This window comes from Lithobates pipiens, unplaced genomic scaffold (assembly GCF_037356315.1).
Source record: "Lithobates pipiens isolate NorthernLeopardFrog02 unplaced genomic scaffold, aLitPip1_a1.2 Scaffold_22, whole genome shotgun sequence".
NCBI lineage: Eukaryota > Metazoa > Chordata > Amphibia > Anura > Ranidae > Lithobates > Lithobates pipiens.
This window is the reverse complement of record NW_027507784.1, coordinates 89,130,538-89,151,378: the sequence shown is the minus strand read 5'-3', so window position 1 is coordinate 89,151,378 and position 20,841 is coordinate 89,130,538. Positions and strand designations below refer to the sequence as shown.

General features: G+C 43.8%; 1 protein-coding gene across 1 annotated transcript in view; it reads right to left on the bottom strand.

The window, feature by feature from the left end:
* CFAP65 (cilia and flagella associated protein 65) overlaps window positions 1-20,841 on the bottom strand; it is a 122,761-nt gene that overhangs the window by 30,160 nt on the left and 71,760 nt on the right. Inside the window, exons 20-27 of the mRNA XM_077447862.1 lie at window positions 20,042-20,218; window positions 17,985-18,051; window positions 17,754-17,864; window positions 16,859-17,050; window positions 16,619-16,768; window positions 13,929-14,072; window positions 5,682-5,798; window positions 5,353-5,475 (exon numbers count right to left, since the gene is read on the bottom strand). Coding sequence (XP_077303988.1) covers window positions 5,353-5,475; window positions 5,682-5,798; window positions 13,929-14,072; window positions 16,619-16,768; window positions 16,859-17,050; window positions 17,754-17,864; window positions 17,985-18,051; window positions 20,042-20,218 — 1,081 coding nt within the window. The remainder of the gene's footprint in view (window positions 1-5,352; window positions 5,476-5,681; window positions 5,799-13,928; window positions 14,073-16,618; window positions 16,769-16,858; window positions 17,051-17,753; window positions 17,865-17,984; window positions 18,052-20,041; window positions 20,219-20,841) is intronic.

The window sequence follows — 20,841 nt, the reverse complement described above, 5'->3', positions numbered from 1 at the left end:
CTGCAGGAAAAAAAGTCATCCCCCTAAAAATCCATACCAGACCCTTTATCTGAGCACGCAACCCGGGAGGCCGCAGGAAAAGAGGGGGGGACGAGAGAGCGCCCCCCCCTGAACCGTACCAGACCACATGCCCTCAATTTGGCGTGGAGTTCCCCTTAAAATCCATACCAGACCTGAAGGGACTGGTATGGATATTTAGGGGGAACCCCACAATTTTTTTTTTTATTTTACGTGGGGTTCCCCTTAGTATCCATACTAGAATTGAAGGGCCTGGTAATTGAATTTGGGGGAACCCCACGCTTTTTTTTTTTTATCAATGACTTTCAATGACTTCTCTGTATTATGGGGAGCCGACAATTCATTATAGCCGCGAGTGATTTTAAATGACTTTTTTTCCTGCAGAAATGACACTTTGTGCAGGGACAGTTCTAAGCACAGGAAACATGTGCCCCTTCACAGGCATACTATAGACACCCCCCAGGTACGAAATTTAAAGGAATATTACACTTACAGTGGTGTGAAAAAGTGTTTGCCCCCTTTCTCATTTCCTGTTCCTTTGCATGTTTGTCACACTTAAGTGTTTCGGAACATCAAACCAATTTAAACAATAGTCAAGGACAACACAAGTAAACACAAAATGCAATTTGTAAATGAAGGTGTTTATTATTAAAGGTGAAAAAAAATCCAAACCATCATGGCCCTGTGTGAAAAAGTGATTGCCCCCCTTGTTAAAACATACTATAACTGTGGTTGTCCACACCTGAGTTCAATTTCTCTAGCCACACCCAGGCCTGATTATTGCCACACCTGTTCACAATCAAGGCATCACTTAAATAGGAGCTGCTTGACACAGTAAGGTCCACCAGAAGATCCTTAAAAGCTACACATCATGCCGAGACCCAAAGAAATTCAGGAACAATTGAGAAAGAAAGTAATTGAGATCTATCAGTCTGGAAAGGGTTATAAAGCCATTTCCAAAGCTTTGGGAATTCAGCGAACCACAGTGAGAGCCATTATCCACAAATGGCGAAGACATGGAACAGTGGAGAACCTTCCCAGGAAGTGGCCGGCCGCCCAAAATTACCCCAAGAGCGCAGCGACGACTCATCCAAGAGGTCACAAAAGACCCCACAACAATGTCCAAGGAACTGCAGGCCTCACTTGCCTCAGTTAAGGTCAGCGTTCATGCCTCCACCATCAGGAAAAGACTGGGCAAAAATGGCCTGCATGGCAGAGTTCCAAGGAGAAAACCACTGCTGAGCAAAAAGAACATCAAAGCTCGTCTCAATTTCTCCACAACACATCTTGATGATCCCCAAGACTTTTGGGACAACATTCTGTGGACCGATGAGACAAAAGTGGAACTCTTTGGAAGGTGAGTGTCCAAGTATATCTGGCGTAGAAGGAACACTGCATTTCAGAAAAAGAACATTATACCAACAGTAAAATATGGTGGTGGTAGTGTGATGGTCTGGGGCTGTTTTGCTGCTTCAGGACCTGGAAGACTTGCCGTGATAAAAGGAACTATGAATTCTGCTGTCTACCAAGAGAATGTCCGACCATCTGTTCGTGTACTCAAGCTGAAACGAACTTGGGTTCTGCAGCAGGACAATGATCCTAAACACACCAGCAAGTCCACCACCGAATGGCTGAAGAAAAACAAAATGAAGACTTTGGAGTGGCCTAGCCAAAGTCCTGACCTGAATCCTATTGAGATGTTGTGGTATGACCTTAAAAAGGCCGTTCATGCTCGAAAACCCTCTAATGTAACTGAATTAGGACAATTCTGCAAAGATGAGTGGGCCAAAATTCCTCCAGGACGCTGTAAAAGCCTCATTGCACGTTATCGCAAACGCTTGGTTGCAGTTGTTGCTGCTAAGGGTGGCCCAACCAGTTATTAGGTTTAGGGGGCAATCACTTTTTCACACAGGGCCATGATGGTTTGGATTTTTTTTCACCTTTAATAATAAACACCTTCATTTACAAATTGCATTTTGTGTTTACTTGTGCTGTCCTTGACTATTGTTTAAATTGCTTTGATGTTCCGAAACACTTAAGTGTGACAAACATGCAAAGGAACAGGAAATGAGGAAGGGGGCAAACACTTTTTCACACCACTGTATATTGTTTCACTTTAAGCATTATTAAAATCACTGCTCCCAAAAAAAAACGTCCGTTTTTAAAACTTCTTTTTGCATTGATCCATGTCCCCTGGGGCAGGACCCGGGTCCCCAAACACTTTTTAGGACAATAAACGTGCATATTAGCCTTTAAAGTTAGCACTTTCGATTTCTCCCATAGACTTGTACAGGGTGTTCCGGCTTTTAGAATTTGCTGCGAACACCCCAAGTTGTTCACTGTTTGCCGAACAGGCGAACAGGCAATGTTCGCGTCGAGCATGAGCTCGACTTGAACTCAAAGCTGATCCCTAGTAGTTACACAAGATTTCAGCAGCAATACCGAAGTTCTGAGGACATCTTGTGGTAAAGAAGAGGTACTGCGGTGGATGGTGCTGAAGAAGAGCTGTGTATTAAAACCTTTTATTATGATCTGGTTTGAGTTCCACCCAAAAAATGGAACTTCCGCTTTAAGTGCAGATGACCCCCTGACATGCCACATTTGGCATGTCATTTTTGGGGGGAGGAGCGGGTACCCAGCTCCTACTTCCTCCAATGGCTCTGTAGCAATGGAAGAAAGTTCAAATCTCCCCCTCCCTGTCTGCAAGATTGCCCGGCCATTCACAGTGCGGCTCATGCATGCGCAGTGCACGCACAGTCGGGCGCCCACAGTTAGAATGTCTTTGGGGCCTTGGAGAGCAGTGAGGTTTCGTATGCCCGCATCGTTGGGCCGTGGGGCAGATGAGTGTCTGATTATAAAAAGTCAGCAGCTATACTTTTTGTATCTGCTGACTTTTAAATGGGTGGAACTCCGCTTTAACTTCCAGAGGGACATTTGTTTCATGTTAGCATGAAGTTGAGCTTTAAAAATTTTGTTTTTTGTTGATGTTTAGTGCTACTGCTGCTTCTCTCCTTTCCTCTGTTGTTGGTAGTTTATTATTAGTGTTGTGGGTTTGATACTTCAATGTCATTCAACCAGGAAGCCTGGTGGAATGCAATGAGTGCAGGGCATCATGGCCCCACCCCTGAGAGGGTATTACCATAGTGCCCTACACTCACAGCATACTGATGCAGAGTGTAGCAATGATGTGAGGACGCTCTTAGCATCATTGAGGACTGCCCAATGTTGCAAGAAGATACGAAGAGGACCCTTTGTATCACATGACCAGACATCTAGACATCTAGAAAATAAGCAAAACAATAAAATACATGGGGGGGGGTTATGGGGCTAGGACCCTGAATTGGGCATTAAGGTGCCTTATTTCTGACAGCAATTTTGTTGTTCTGTTTATTTGTTGTTCCTCTTATTTACTATTAAAGCTGAAATGATCAGCAAACATTCAATAGCATGTTGCCACATACCGTGTTACCCCTGAAATAAGACCGGGTCTTATATACATTTTTGCTACAAAAAAACAAAACAAAAAAAAACACTACGGCTTATTTTCTGGTTTTTTTTCTCAGAAAAAGGCTTATTTTCAGGGGATGTCTTCTCTCCCCCTCTCAGCTCAAGAGTCATCATTATGACATCTTTAATCCCAAAAATAAACAAAAATACATAATCCATTCTGTAAAAAGATTTTATAATGTCCAGTGAATCTTTTTTTTGTAACTTTATTTTCAAAAAGACCTTATTTACAGTGCTGCTGGGCTCTCACGTGATCTGGCAAAGCTCTTCTTCCCCGCTCCGAGCACTGCCGCAGGAAGGGCCGAGATGCCTGCTGATGTCAGCCCTGCTCCGAGCTCTGCCGCAGGAAGGGCCGAGATGCCTGCTGTTGTCAGCCCTGCTCCGAGCTCTGCTGAGGTAAGGGCCAAGATGCCTGCTGACATCAGCCCCGCTCCAAGCTCTGTCAGTGTCGTGGGAAGGGCAGAGATGCCTGCTGACATCAGCCCTGCTCCGAGCACTGCCGCGGGAAGGGCCGAGATGCCTGCTGACTTCAGCCCCGCTCCATCATCATCGAGGGAAGGGCCAAGATGCCTGCTGACATCAGCCCCACTCCGAGCTCTGACGCGGGAAGGGCCAAGATGCCTGGTGACATCAATCCCCCGCTATGAGCACTGCCGAGGGAAGGGCCAAGATGCCTGCTGACGTCAGCCCCACTCTGAGCACTGCCGAGGGAAAGGTCCGAGATGCCTGCTGTCATCAGCCCTGCTCCGAGCTCTGGCGAGAGAAGGGCCAAGATGCCTGTTGACATCAGCCCCACTCCAAGCCCTGTCGAGGGAAAGGGCCGAAATGCCTGCTGACATCAGCACTGCTCCGAGCTCTGCTGAGGGAAGGGTCGAGATGCCTGCTGACATCAGCCCCGCTCTGCGCTATGCTGAGGGAAGGGCCAAGATGCCTGCTGACATCAGCCCCACTCTGAGCTATGCCGAGGGAAGGGCCGAGATGCCTGCTGATGTCAGCCTTGCTCTGAGCACTGCCGAGGGAAGGGCTGAGATGCCTGCTGACATCAGCCCCAATCCAAGCTCTGCCGAGGGAAGGGCCGAGATGCCTGCTGGTGTCAGCCCCACTCCGAGCTCTGCCAAGGGAAGGGCTGAGATGCCTGCTGACGTCAGCCCCAATCCAAGCTCTGCCGAGGGAAGGGCTGAGATGCCTGCTGACGTCAGCCCCAATCCAAGCTCTGCCGAGGGAAGGGCCGAGATGCCTGCTGGTGTCAGCCCCGCTCCTAGCTCTGCCGAGGGAAGGGCCAAGATGCCTGCCGATGTCAGCCCTGCTCCGAGTACTGCCGAGATACACGCTGACATCAGCCTCGATCCAAGCTCTGTGGAGGGAAGGGCCAAGATGCCTGCTGGTGTCAGCCCCGCTCCGAGCTCGGCCGAGGGAAGGGCCAAGATGCCTGCTGGTGTCAGCCCCGCTCCAAACTCTGCTGAGGGAAGGGCCAAGATGTCTGCTGACATCAGCCCTGCTCCGAGCTCTGCCGAGGGAAGGGCCGAGATGTCTGCTGACATCAGCCCCGCTCCGAGCTCTGTCGAGGGAATGGCCGAGATGTCTGCTGATGTCAGCGCCGCTCCAAGCTCTGCGAGGGAAGGGCAGATGCCTGCTGAAGTATTAGGGGGGAACTTGGTGGGGTGTGGCTGCATACTGGAGAATTTTTAAGGTAAAATACCTTTAGAACCACCTTATTTCTGCCTTCCTGCTACCTTCAGCTTATTTCACAGAAATCTCTCTACTATCTCAGATACTTTCGGAATATTAAAACTCTCCATTTCCCTCATTCCTAATAAGTAAACCTACCATCTGAAACCTCTTCTCAGAAGCTGGCTCATGAATTGTGAATTCTACCGTCTGCCTCTCCTCTTGTTCCTCCCAGTCTCTGACAGCCTGTTCATACTCAGCGAGGGCCTTCTCCATGAAGATCTGGTACAAAACAAAGCTTTTCAATCAAATGGGACATGACAATAACCCAATGATACAGGCTTACAAACTGCAGTGACCCTGAGCAACCAATCAGAACTGACATGTTTAGTTATCTTGATGCAGTAATCTGACTGCTTGCTTTGGCTTTGATGCAGTGTTTTTATTGCACCTTGATACTGAATAGGCATATTTGCTTTAACCCTCACCTCACACACCAGCTCCAGAGTGTAGAATGACGCCTGTTCTCCAGAATGAAGGGTAACCACCACATTAACACTCTCACCTGGCTTCACAGTACCCGAAAGTGGTAAGACCTGAAGAACCTGCAAGAAAAGGCTATTATTTTAAGTCACAATGTGTCTGGTGTACAGCGCCGGGACAAGGCCTTTTTGCACCCAAGGCAAAAAGAACAATAGTAAACTACAATGAATTCTACTTCTGAGTCTTCTTCGTGAGTCGACACTGGCTGTGGACCTGGTCAAGTCAGCAAGTCTTAATGCCCATACAAACTGGGTCTAACGAGGTATGAATTTTGCATAAAAAGAAATCTGAAGTATAACAATGAGCACCACAGACAGTCAGGGCCAGATTAAGAACATTATGGGCCTGGTGCTGAGGATTTTGGTGGGGCCTTTTATAAACAATAACTAAATAAAAAATGCAAACTATTTTTTGTTATAACAAATTAAATTAAAGCGAGAGAGGGAGGATGAGAGAGAGAGGAAGAGAGAGAGAGAAAGGGGATGAAAGAGGTGTGAGGGGTAAGGGAGGGAGGATGAGAGAGAAAGGGCGGATGAGAGAAAGAGGATGCACATGAGCATGTGTGGGAATGACATCAACGCAGCCTGGCCAAGGCAAGTGACCGAAGGCACAAAACCCAGAAGGAAGACCGGGTGAAGATGGAAGTGCCCGGGCCCCGTCGGATTGATCACAGCACAGCACTGGAGGGCTCAGTCTGACAATTTAAGTGTGCCCTAATGTGCTAATATGCTGGGCATACTTGTACATTATGGCATAACCTACCCAAGGGCCTCTAAAAAGTAGTAATGTTAGAAAAGTTTACTACCGCTTTAATATCACAGGAGCCTCTCATGGGGCCCCTACTGACCCTGTGGCCCTTGGGCAGTGCCTAAGTGCATAGTTGTCAACATTTCAAAAATAATTTCAGGAACGCTTTTTTTACAAGTGCTATATTTAGAGTAGCTGACATCCCCTATATTCCTCTATAAATCAAAATTACAAAATTAAATAAGTACTAATAATGGGGCAGAACAAATATGAGGACTTTCCTTTAGTCGAACTGACAAAAGTGTGCCCATTCTAGAGCTGGTAACATTGAGGATATTCAGTATAATTTTAAAGAACAGTTTTTGTGGGTAAGAGGCATAGGGGAGGAGTATGGATGGTATAAAAGTGGGAAGTATGTGCAGGTGAGGGAGAGGAATGTGGAGGGTCTAACAGTGGACACTATGTACATGAGAGGAGTGTGAAGGGTATGACAGTGGGCAGTATGCACAGCAGAGGAGTGTAGAGGGTATGACATTGGGCACTATGTATAAGAGAAGAGTGTGGAGGGTATGACTGAGCAATATGTACAGGAGTGTGGAGGGTATGACAGTGGGCATTATGTACAGGAGAGAAGTGTGGAGAGTAGGACAGTAAGCAGTAATTACAGGAGAGGAGTGTGGAGGGAGGGTATGACGGTGGGCACTATGTATAGGAGAGGAGTATGGAGGGTATGACAGTGAACAGTATGTACAGGAGAGGAGTGTGGAGGGTATGACGGTGGGCACTATGTATAGGAGAGGAGTGTGGAGGGTACGACAGTGGGCACTATGTACAGGAGAGAAGTGTATGACAGTGGGCACTATGTAGAAGAGAGGAGTATGTAGGATATGACAGCGGGCGTTATGTATAGGAGAGAAGTGTTGGAGGTATGATAGTGGGCACTATGTATAGGAGAGGAGTGTGGAGGGTATGACAGTGAGTAGTATGTACAGGAGAGGAGTGTGGAGGGTATGACGGTGGGCACTATGTATAGGAGAGGAGTGTGGAGGGTACGACAGTGGGCACTATGTACAGGAGAGAAGTGTATGACAGTGGGCACTATGTAGAAGAGAGGAGTATGTAGGATATGACAGCGGGCGTTATGTATAGGAGAGAAGTGTGGAGGGTATGACAGTGAGCAGTATGTACAGGAGAGAAGTGTGGAGAGTATGACAGTGGGCACTATGTATAGGAGAGGAGGATGAAGTAATCTGGGAAGGAAAAATGGAAAGGTTTGTGGAAGGATGTTTAGGGACTGCGTAGTGGTTAAGCGGGCCAGACATGGATTGAAATTACGCAAATTAAGCAGAAACCAGCCATAGTCAATCTATGTATGGGCTAGCTGGTTTTACACAAGTCAACCTATTAACCGACTAGATTACAACCAGCCTGTCAGGTTTTCCCCAAAACAATCAGTGCTGTCAGCTATAGTTAGCAACACTAATCATTGTATTCACTGGCAGAACACAATAACACTGCGGGAGTGATTCCCCCATCCACAGGTTAGCAGGTGAGAGGGTGTGTGGAGACAGGCTGGAGAGAGATACTAGTCAGTCCCTGGGAAGGCACTGGTTAGTATCAGAGCCAGATACACACAGGTTACATATGCCATGATCGTTAGAACGAAAGCAATAATTCTAGCACTAGACCTCCTATGTAACTCTAAACATGTAACCTGTAAAAAAAATGTAAAACATCGCTTAGTACACAACAAAAAATTGTGCTACCTTTAGTGTTCAGTTTATTTCCAAAAAAAAGTGTGAAAAATTGCTGCGCAAATATCGCATAACATAAAAAGTTGCAAAGTCCACCATTTTATTCCATAGGGTGTTTGCTAAAACAATATATAATGCTTGAGGGTTCTGAGTAATTTTCTAGCATAAAAAAAATGATGATTTTTACATGTAGGAGAGAAGTCTCAGAATGGGCAAATAATTATTATAAGCTCTGTGAGTTCATCCTCTCCGTCTGCTGCAGAGTGTTCCAGCTTGTATTTATACTGCCGCTCTGTATGTAGCTTCTGACAGGCTGCGCAAGGAGCCCCGTATCTTCGGAACCATAGATGATAGCAGTCCCATATTTTAACCAGTGCTGTAGTGCGTCTTTAGCTACCTACCCCCCTAAATATGACTCCTGATCACCGAGCTATAATCCTCGAAGTCGATCTTTTTTATTTTATTTTTATTTTTTGGCAAATGGGCCTATCTTGAGAAAGGGGCCTGGAGCTGCAGCTCCAATAGCCCCTATGTTAATCCGGCCCTGCAGACAGTTCTTTATTTGCTCTGTCTGCTGCAGCCAGCAAGCTTTATGTCCCATAGACCAACGAGCCTTACTGTAAATCCCGTAGATGTAGATCAATCTTTTGTACCACGGAGGAACCCTTGAAATCGTTTTCAGCTCTCAGGGAACCCCTGCTTAAATTATTATTGTTTTTAAAGAACTATCGTAATAACAAATGGGGTTTATTTAATCGTCATAAAATGAAATCAATAATCATAATGGCCAGCAAAGAAACACGGTGAAAACTGTATTGGCTCCTTACATTGGTGGTCAGTGTAGACAGGAGATCTGTGATTGTTCTCTTCTCAAAGAATCCAGAGCAACCTCTGGAGGAACTCCGATCTGCCCCAATACACATTTTACAGAGAATAACGTTCACATTTCTCCACTCTTAATCCCCAAACATTCTTTGCTCCATCAGACTTTTTTTTATAGTGATCCTGTTGCCAGATCTAAAAGTTAATATGAAGTTTTTCCCTGTAAAAAAGAAAGTGAACATACACTGATCAGCCATAATATTATGACCGCCCCACCATAACCAGGTGAGGTATGGACTCCGAAAGGAAAGGATAATATGGCGCACTCTGGAATTTAGCAAAAAATAAAAAAATATATATATAAAATGTGTGTGTGTATCTCTTTATGTGGGTTATATATGTCCACACATACCTACAAATAAAACAAAATCAATGCTCACAATAAGAAGTTCGCAGTATATGTAGTCCATCAAGATAGTCCATAATAAGAACTGTGCACTAGTGGGCTGCCAGTCTCAGCCCTTGTACACACGGTCAGAGATTCCTACAAACAAATCCGTCGGAATTAGCTTAATGTTCGGAGAGTCTGTGTCTTCAGGAAACGGGCTGGAGTAGGCGGCGCTTCGGAGCTTCGGACCATCAATTCCATGGTAGTTTCAGGATGGTCGGAGCGGTGCTCCGAAGCGCCGCCTACTCCAGCCCGTTCCCAGAAGACACAGACTCTCCGAACATTAAGCTAAGGGCGCTACAGTGACCAGCACCGCTCCGACCATCCTGAAACTGCCATGGAATTGATCGAGCCACCAACCACCGGCTAAAGGAGAGATGCTGGGATCTCTGCACTACAGCCCCCATGAGTTGTGCCCCAAGGGATATACGGATGAAACTTTGCATGTCAGATGTGCTTTTACACCACTATCTTAATGTGAGTGTTTTTAAACCTTTTTAATCAATTTTCGCCTATTTATCGCTGCACTTAGAGGGCGCCATCTCTCTCTCTTTATTTGAGGTATGGACTCCGCTAGAACTCTGAAGGTACGCTGTGGTATCTGGCACCAAGCCATCAGTAGCAGATCCTTCAAGTCCTGTAAATTGCAGGGTGGGGCCTCCATGGATTGGACTTGTTTTTCCAACACATTCCACAGATGCACAATTGGATTGAGATCTGAAGAATTTGGAGGCCAAGTCAACATCCATGAAATTAATGAAGGCTGTGCGTCCAACTTACATCTGCATCAGCGAAGTAACATCAAGGATCGCCAAAAAAAACGCAAGGCGAAGCCTCCGGGCACCAAGGTAGCCTGCAGAGATAATTGCAACCGCAGCAAACACCTTCAGAGTAGGTAAGTGCAATGGATGTGAGGTGAAACTATTGTTATTCTTCTTTTTTAGATCCATTCCATGGTTCTTGCTCCTGATGAGCGGTTACAGCGCCGCGAAACGCGTAGAGCCTTGAATTTAAATCCCTTTTTTTATTGTAATCATGGAATATCAAGATTTTACATTATTTTATTTATATTTAGAAATTTTCATTATGGCAATTCTGGTATTTTACCTATCCATGAAGGTCCCTTGATTATCTCATTGTTAATTATATCACATCACTGTATATATATATATATATATATATGTATGTGTGTACTAATTGCTATTAATATTTTTTTCTATAAACGTTTATCTACTGGATTGTGGTTTATTGTGCACTTTATATATGTTTGATCTGCGATTCATTGCATAGAGGCTTGATGCCCCAAGTGTTTTTTTAGAGGCTTGATGCCCAAAATACTTGTTAATGATGTATGAACTGCAAAACATTAATAAACTCAACTTTTCCCAGTCACTTGACTTATCCATTTACTGCTGTGCGCTTCATTTAAAGCCCCATCTCTCTCCCCTCCCCTTATATCTCAAACTCTTTGTTGTGTTCCTCAAACCATTCTTAAATTCATCAGACCAGGCCACCCCCTTCCACTGCTCTGTGGTCCAGTTCTGATGCTCACTTGCCCATTGTAGGTGCTTTGGGCACGGGGCAGTATGGGCACCCTGACTGGTCTGCAGCTGTGAAGCCCTATATGTAACAAACTGCAATGCACTGTGTGTTCTGACACCTTTCTATCAGATCCAGCATTCACTTTTTCAGCAATTTGAGCTCCAGTAGCTCTTCTAGCAGATTAGCTACACAGGCCCACCGTCACTCCCCATGGTCATCAATGAGCCTTGGCAGATCCTGTCGCTAATTTGCCAGTTTTCCTTCCTTGGACCACATTTAGTCAGTCCTGATCACTGCAGACCAGGAACATCTCACAAGAGCTGCGTTTTTTTTAGTTGCTCTGACCCAGCCAGGGTCTCCAAACTTTCTAAAAAAAGGGCCAGTTTACTGTCCTTCAGAGTTTAGGAGGGCCAGTGGGAGTAGAAAATGCCCTAGCCTCAGATGCCCCATCATTAGTTTTGAGTGGGAGCAATAGTGCCCCATTATTGGTATCACTGGAAGGAATAGTGTTCCATCATTGGTGTCAGTGGGAGGAATGGTGCTCCATCATTAGTGTCAGTTGTGGATGGAAAGGTCCCCAAGGGCCAGATAGAGGCACGCAAAGGGTCACATTTGGCCCCAGGGCCGAAGCTTGGAGACCACTGGTCTAGATATTACAATTTGACTCTTGTAAAAGTTGCCCAAATCCTTACACTTGCCCATTTTTCTGCTTTCAACACATCAACTTTGGGGAAAACATGTTCACTTGCTGCCTAATATATCCCACTCACTTTCAATTGACTTTACCTGTCAGTGGTCATAATGTTATTGCTGATCAGTGTATTCCTCTCTTGCTGCCGGCAGCACAGGGTGCTGCTCCATTCCCACCCAGTTAGTTGGGAAAGCAAGACAGTGACCCCCACAACATTCAGCATTTCCTCCTGCCAATCTTCAGATCACTGCAAGACACAGTAGTAGCATGAAGGTCAACTGGAGGAACCACTGATCGCAAAAGGGGGGACCTCAGGTTTTCATGCGGACTTCTGCGAAGATTTATGATTAACGGAGCAGCACGCAATAGTGCAGGCAGCAGGAGAAACGAGTACAGCGGAACCTTGGTTTACAAGTAACGCGGTTAACGAGCGTTTTGAAAGACGAGCAACTTTTTTTTTTTTTTTTTAATCTGACTCGGTTTGCGAGTGTTGCAGAATTCAAGCTAATGGGGTGTGCAGTACTGCATTTGGCCAGAGGTGGGTGCCGGTGACACTCGGAACGGTTTGGAGCCATTCAGAAATACTCGGAATCACTCGGAAATACTCGGAAACACTTGGAAATACTCGAAAACACTCAGAAATACTCAGTTCCAGAGTGTTTCCGAGCATGTCTAAGGGTTTCCGAGTTCAGCCAAGCTGTCCCCGAGTATTTCCGAGGCTCTCCGGCGCCCCCCCCCCAACCCCTGGCCACATGCGGTATTGCATGCAATAGAAGTCAATGCGCAACAAATTATCTTAGTTTCCATTGACTTCTATGGGGAAACTCGCTTTGGTATGCGAGTGCTTTGGATTACAAACTTTCTCCTGGAACGGATTATGCTCCTAATCCAAGGTTCCACTGTATTTACATAATTTTTTTTACAGGAAGAAGCTTCAAGTGGTTGTAAACCTCAGACATGAAATATGAACAAAGCATATCTCTCTATAGTGTGTACTTGTCTCAATTAAGAGTACCCATGCCCTGTACACACGACCGGTTTTCCCGTCGGAATAAACTCTGAAGGTTTTTCCGACGGAATTCCGCTCAAGCTGTCTTGCATACACACGGTCACACCAAATTCCAACCGTCAAGAACACGGTGACATACAATGCGTACGACGGCACTATAAAAAGGAAGTTCAATAGCCAGTGCGTCGGAACAGCATACAGACGAGCGTTTTTTCCGCTAGAAATTTTTTCTGTCAGAAAAATTTGGAACATGTTCTCTATCTAAGCCCTTGTACACACGGTTGGACATTCCGACAACAAAATCCGTCTGATTTTTTTCTGGTGGATTGTGTCCAAAACTGGTGTTGCATACACACGGTCGGACAAAGTTGTCAGAAAATCCGATCGTTCAGAACATGATGACGTTCATTGCGGCTAGTAGCCAATAGCTTTGGTCTCGTAATTTGATCTGAGCATGCGGAATTCTCTACAAACATCGGATCATGTTGTCGGAAAATTTTACATCCATTTACATTTTACATCCGTTGTTGGTCAGACATTGCGACGGAAAAAGTGTGATGTAGCCCACACGTGGTCGGATTATCCGACAACACAGTCCAATCGGACCTTTTCAGTCTGAATTTCCGACCGTCTGAATTTTCGATGAAAAAAGTCGGGGCGTACACACGGTCGGAATATACAATGAAAAGCTCCCATCTGACTTTTTCTGTCTGAATGTCTGACTGCGTATACACGGCATAAGTGTTATTTTTGTCTGCTGCTTGTTCCTCTGCTATTAGCATGAATCACTTCTGAGAAGTTTTCCTGACACCAAGAGAAAAATGGTAACGGGGGGGGGGGGGGGGGGTAGCTCCAGCACCCAGCCTGTGATTGACCACCTCAGCTCTGTTCCTGTGTTCTGTGTGAAAGGGGGGGGGGTTGTCCCTTTCCTCCAATCAGCTCTCAGACCTCGCCTCTCCTTTACATTTCAGCACTTTAAATTGCTGTGGAGAAGAAAGAGCTGCAGATAAACAAGTATAACTTAGGCAGGGTCACTTGCTTCATCTCTGTGTATCACCTGATGCCAGTCACTTCACTGGGTATATGTGAAGGTTTACAACCACTTTAATTCAGGTTATAGATCGGCTTCAGAGTCGCTTTAACAATTAACATCTATACCGTTAATAAACAAATGCTCACCTCACTGGCGTTTGGGGAACCGGCATACCATGTGAAGAGCAGGGCCTCGCTCTCAGAGGTGTTATTGAGAAACAGCAACTGGCTGGACTTAGAGAAGACGGGAATATCTCCGAACGCCAACTTCTGTTGAGTCAAGCGAGGGACCTGTAGGAGATTCCAGTAACCGTACAAGATGATTAATAAAAAGATGGAAGGAATGTACCTGGGTTGCCTATAGCAACCAATACAAAGTGCAGCTGAAACTGGGTATAAACATGGGATCAGAGAAAATGAATACTGGGCACCAAGTTCTTTAGACTTCCTATAAACCCCGATGCTGCCAGTCAATAACCGCCCTATACTGACCCTCCCAAAACCAGTTCAATCACAAAAATAAAAAAAATAAAAAAGTTTTATCACAAAAATGTCTGGAAATACCTGCTTTCAGAAGCATTATTAGCAGTAATATGAATGCTAGACACGTGCACTGACAAAAAATGTGTTTGTTTTCCTTTTCGTTTCATTCGTTTTCTTTGCTTTTTTTCGAAAATTCCGAAATTTGGAAATCAGAAAATCCGGATTTGCAAATTTCCGAATTTTTGAATTTTCGGAATTCAAAAATTCAGAAATTCAGAATTCGAAAATTCAAAATCTGAAAAAAAAAGAAATAAAATCAGTAAAATTCGAAATAATAACTAACTATTAAATTATAGGTATTGGAATTTCCTTTCAAATTTGGCTGTTAGTGAACGTAATGAATACAAATTTATCTGAAGTTACGAATTATCTGAAATAACGAATGCCGCATCTAAACAAATGGAATGAAATTAATTAATAATAAATAATAATTAAAAGGTTTTATTATTATTATTTATTATTATTAAATCATTACCTTCCATTCCTTTAGATACGGCATTCGTTAGTTCACATAATTCGTTCAAATACGTTCACTAACAGCCGAAATTCCAATACATATAATTTAATATTTATTATTAGTTAGTTATTAATTCAGATTTTTGGGTTTTCGAATTTTCAGATTTTCATTCTTATTTTTGGATTTTAAAATTTTAACATTTTTGCATTTTGGAATTTCCTAATTTCCAATTTTGTCATTTCCTAATTGTGGTCATTTCCCGTAATTCCGAATTTCTGAATTTTCCAATTTATGAATATTCCAATTTCTGAATTTTTAATTTCTGAATTTTCGAATGTCTGAATTTCCGAATTTAGAATTTCTGAATTTTCAAATGTAAGAATTTCCGAATGTAAGAATTTCCAAATTTAGAATTTCTGAATTTTCGAATGTCTGAATCTCCGAATTTTGAATTTCCGAAATTTCAAATGTCTGAATTTCCAAAGTTTGAATTTCTGAATTTCTGAATTTTGAATTTCCGAAATTCAGAATTTTCACATTTTCGAAAATTTGAAATTCACAAATTTTTTAAAATGTGTTAAAAAAACAAATTTGTAACTAAACGAATTGCACGTGTCTAATGAATGCTATCCGTTCCCAGTTTCTAACCAGGGTGGGTCATGTAAAGACGCTTGATAAAGAGTATTGTGTACAGTGCAGCAACTGAACACCATCACTGGTGTCTACATTGTCTTTATTAGAATCCACTTTAAACAATCGTTCTACCAGTAGTGCACACTCCTGGTTATGTTGATAGGTAAGTCGTTTTTGGCTCCATGGTAATGAATGGAGCAGTGATTGATTGTGTAAGTCTGTTCAGGGTTTCCTGAACTGACAGTTTAATTACTCTCACCTGCCTCTGAAAGAAGTTTCCAGAGCACAGGGCTGGGAGATTTTAAAATAATCAAAAAGACCGAATTTTTTTAAACAAAATACAAAACCATTTTATATTTTGTTAAAATTTTTTTCAAACAGGTCATTTTCCCCCTTCATTGATGTACGCTGATGAGGCTACACAGATGGGCACTGATAGGCTGCATTGTTGGGCACTGATAAGGGCACAGTGATGGGCACTAATAGGCGCCACTGGTGGGCACTGATGAGGTGGCACTGAGAAGTGGTACTGATGGGTGGCACTGATGGGCGGCACTGAAGGGCATCGATAGGTGGAACTGAAGGGCACTCATTGACTCGGGTGATCACAGTGCGCGCCGCGCATGCCCTTCAGGTGGGGGGTGGCAAGCATGCAAAGGGGAGGACATCTATTGACAGCCTCCCGGCAAAGCAGATCCGCGCTGTAGCCGTCATTCAGCTATAGCGCAGATCTGAAGGGGTTAAGATGTGGTTTGATGAGTTTGGTGTGGAGGAACTTCAGCCACCCTACTGAAAACTTTTTAGATGTATCAGAATGCTGATTGCGTGCCAGGTCTTCTCTTTTACAATATCAATACCTGTCCTCCCAAATGTTCTTTTGGCACAAATTCAGGCACAAATTTCCCCAGGCACGCTGTAAAATCTTATAGAAAGCCTTTTTTAAAGGAATGGAGGCTGCTATAACTCGAAAGGTGGGAGGAGAAGGGAAGCAACTCCATATTAATACCCATGGTTTTGGAATGGGATGTCCAGCAAGCTCATATAAGCATGATGATGAGATGTCTACAAATTTTTGGCCATATAGTGTATATCTTTCGAATGTTATTGGTGCTATTTCTGTGCAGCCTTAAGATGAACAGATTTCCTGACATATTTAAACATAATAAATATTAGATCCTCTTCAATATACGCTCAAAATTCTCACCTGTCTGGGGAGTAAGAGCCTCGAAGTGGCAGCTATGGGGGAAAAATCCCCAAACACAGCCGTATCCCCCAGTACACTACGTTCATAGCCAATCCCTTCGAAGGTAATGAGAGCAGAGTCTCCTCCTAAGATATGCACAGGAACAGTAACCTGTATGTAGGAATAAAGTACAGTGCTTAGTTAGAGGAGCTGATCTGACCAGCAGGGAGCAGAGTAAGACAGAAAACTGAGCATGCTCACTGAATAGCTTTTGGCCTCCATCGGTGAGAAGATCCATTCCACATAGGCAGTTGCACCTGGTAATATCTCCCCTCTGGGATTCAAGCACTGGAAGATGGGGTGATGATAATTCTGTTCCTGAACTGCTCTCAGTGGTTCCAGCTGGATCTCATAGATAACTGCCACAGAGCCCCCATTATACAGTTCATAGACCTGCAATATTAAATCCAAAGTAAATTTGCAAAAAATGTATACATAGAGTTAAATGTACATACCGTATGTGTTAGCCCTTGTACACACGGTCGGACATTCCGACAACAAAATCCGTCAGATTTTTTTCTGACGGATTTTGTCCAAAAGTGGTGTTGCATACACACGATCGCTCTGAGATACATGGTCACTCTGGGATACATGGCAGCGGTGAAGCTAAAGGAGGAGGACCGCTTCGGGGGCTTCTTTCTCAGGTAAGTTATTTATAATGAGCTAGTATGCTATGCATACTAGCTCATTATGCCTTTGCCTTGCAGGTTGCATTTAAAAAAAAAAAAGTGCCTTTACTTCCTCTTTAAGATCAAATTCCCACTATTGCGAATTGGAAGAGGGTTTCCCCACATCCAATTTGCATAGCAGGAAATTGTGACTGGCTCTCTATGGAGGCGGCTCATACATCTCTGCAGCGGCTCCGGTGAGAATTGCACAGAAGCCCTGTGCCTCTTTTGGTCAATTTCAGGTCCGAATTCAGCCAAAAATTCAGGCTAAAATCAGACCTGAAACGGTGAATGGAGAAGCACCGAACGCCTGCTGTGAGCCGCTGTGTTCTCCAATGTGAACCCAGCCTAACAGTAATAGGATTAATGCAGTGCGATTCAGAGTCAACTCCTTTCAAGTGTACATCACCAAAAAACTTGTATATTACCTGTTTAGGTGGACTAGAGCTGCCAATAGCCACTGGCGTAAATTGATGCTTCGTAGATGTGAAGTGCACATAACGCTGTTCCTTTTCTACAGTCACTCCAATGAAATTTAACTATAGTGAGAGAAACTGCCATATGAGAATTGTATTGTGAACACTTAAATAATTGTATCATTTATTCAGAGTTTTGCAATAAAAAGGGCCATGTAACAAAAAACACTTTAATGTACTCACCAGAATCTCCCGCCCATGTGATACCTTCAGCAGGACAGGAAAGCGATCAGTTCCAACAAAGTCATGTCTATTAAATGTAAAAAATAAATTGCTTTCATTACAAAAGGGTAAAAACAAAAATGAAATACCAACCAATAGTCTGCACCACGCGCAAAAAAATGAGATTATGTATAAACAAATATCTGGAAAAAGGAAAGCTGCTGTCACTAAAAAACTACAAAGCACTAAAAATATAACCTATAAATGGTGACTGCGCTGTTCCCTTTTAGCAACACCCAACAATATAATACACAGTGTAATTTCCGAAAATTTATGTAAAATACAAAAAAAAAATAGTCCAATTTGTAAAATGTTCCAAAAAAACTGAAAAATCATGTCTAAATATTACAAATACCATGCTAAAAATAAAAGTATTGCATGAAAAAAATTCATAAAGTGTCCAGTTTCATGTGGGGGAAAAGCACCCGCTGAATGGCATCTGCTGTGTATAATCACAGCACAGCCGGGTCAGCAGTGCCACACACACCCCCTACCCAGATCAATGGGACTTCTCGGATCACCTACCTAGGACATGATCCGGCGCAGCAGAGCCGCCGTATATGTAAATGATACAGTCGATTGGCAAGTGGTTAAAATGTTCTGTTCAATCGAATTGCTAAATTCAATATTCAAGATTTCTTTTGGGACACAAGCACTTTTTCCTGGATGAACTTTGTTTGCACGTGGATTTTGTTGCGCCTGAGCTCATTTAACTATATGGGACACTTTATTCATTGGAACAGACTGGACAATTTGCTGAATATATGAAGTGTATGAATTTGATTGCACGGGACGCTTAAATATATAAATATTATAGCACTGGATACTTTACTAATTACAGCACTGGACTGAATTTTTTCAAGCTTTTATTTTTTGCACAGTATCTGTAAAATTTGCACATTGTTTTTCAGGTTTTTTTTTGCACACTTTACGAATTGTAATTTATTTATGTTATTGATAGTTTGCACACATTTCAAGAAATGATACTGTGCATAATATTATTGGGTGTTGCTAAAAGGAGACAGCGCAGTCTCCATTTATAGGTTAGAAATAAAAATGACCCTAGACAAACTTATAAAAAAATAACTTTTTGAATTGATTGATGTCTGGATAAATAGGGCTAAATTTAGCAGCGACAGGATGCAGCAGTTAACATGATCATATTTTAAGGCCGCGTACACACGCGGGGACTGTTCGCCCAACTTTGTCCGTCAAACAGTTTCAGCAAACAGTCCGCTCAAAATTAGCATGGACGGACATGGCCACACACGACGAACGAACAGTTTGCTGAAACCGTGCGCAATGACGTGAACGGCACGTACGACGGGACGAAAAATACGACGTCCTATACACTGCATTATAACTTTCGGCGTGTAAATCCTTTCTGAGCATGCGCGGAACTTAGTTTGACGAACAAGCCTACACACGAGGGGACTGTTCGCTGAAACAAAGTTTCAGCGGACAGTTTTTCGGAATTTCCGAAAAACCTTGTTCAGCGGACTGTTCGCTGAAACTGTCCGCTGAAAGCCCACACACGGGCGGACTGTCCGCCGAAACACTGTTCAGCGGACAAAGTTGGCCGAACAGTCCCCGCGTGTGTACGCGGCCTAAGGGCTTTATTTGATGCAGTAATAACTTTGTTATTTATTTTATTATTATAGACCAGCCTTTCTCAACCTTTTCAACACAGAAAAGGTTCTTCAGTCATGGGGAACACAGAAAAGGTTCTTCAGTCATGGGGAACCCCTGCTAAAAATTTGAAATCTACAACTCATGATACATTAGTGTGATGGTCAGTGGGAAGAATGGTCCTTACACTTGTGGTCATTGGGAAGAATTACCTCCTTACAGATAGCTAAAAAGATCAATGGTTTCGGTGGGAACTTATCCGAGAGGCAGAAATGGCCCAATGCTGAAGGAACCCCTAGCAAACTCTGGAGGAACCCTAGGGATCCATGGAAAACCCTGGTTGAGAATCACTGTTATAGACTGTCAAATACCGGAAGAAAATTAGTTACCTGTAGGACAGTTGAACTGTCTGTTGCTGGCCAGATCTAAGCAACCCTGATTTGGGGTTGACTGTAAACAGTTTGTTGTCCTGTATTCTCATCTGGTGGATCTCGCTAGGGTCAAACTCCCAAGTCTCAGCCCAGAACTCCAGCTCGATCTGCTGGTCCGCCGGGTATAAAAAGTCCCTTGAAAACAACAAAAACATTAGCTACCTATATGCTTAACTAAGTATATGTATGTCACATTTTATGGGAAGTCTAATATTTTGTTTGCTGCTATGCTGTATCTATTAAAGGAGAAGTATAGTCAAAGCTCATTTGGCTGTACTTCTCCTATGGATCACAGGAGTGCATCTCGTTGTGCACTCCTGTGACCCATTTTCAGCAGAGAGCGGGCCAAAGTCCGCTCTCTGCTGATGTCACTGATATCAGTCCAGGCCCCACGTCATCCCAACAATAAAGTCTGGATCCACCAGGTGCCTGGACTGACATCTGGCTCAGCCTCTCAGCGAGCTGCTGAAAGACTGAGCCGGCCAACCCCACCACAGCCCAGCAGCCTAGTTGGCTCCAACTTGTCTCGCATACACATGGTCATACAAATGTTGGCCAACAATTACGAACGTAGTGATGTACAAGGTGTATGCGATATCTCCATTACGAATGCTAGGTTTACAAGATCAAGTGCTACTGGCTCATCCTTGATTCCGAGCATGCATGTTTGTACTTTGGACTTTTGTCCGACAGGCTTGTGTACACAGGATCGGAAAGTCCGACAGCACACATATGTTGGTGGAAAATTTGAGAACATG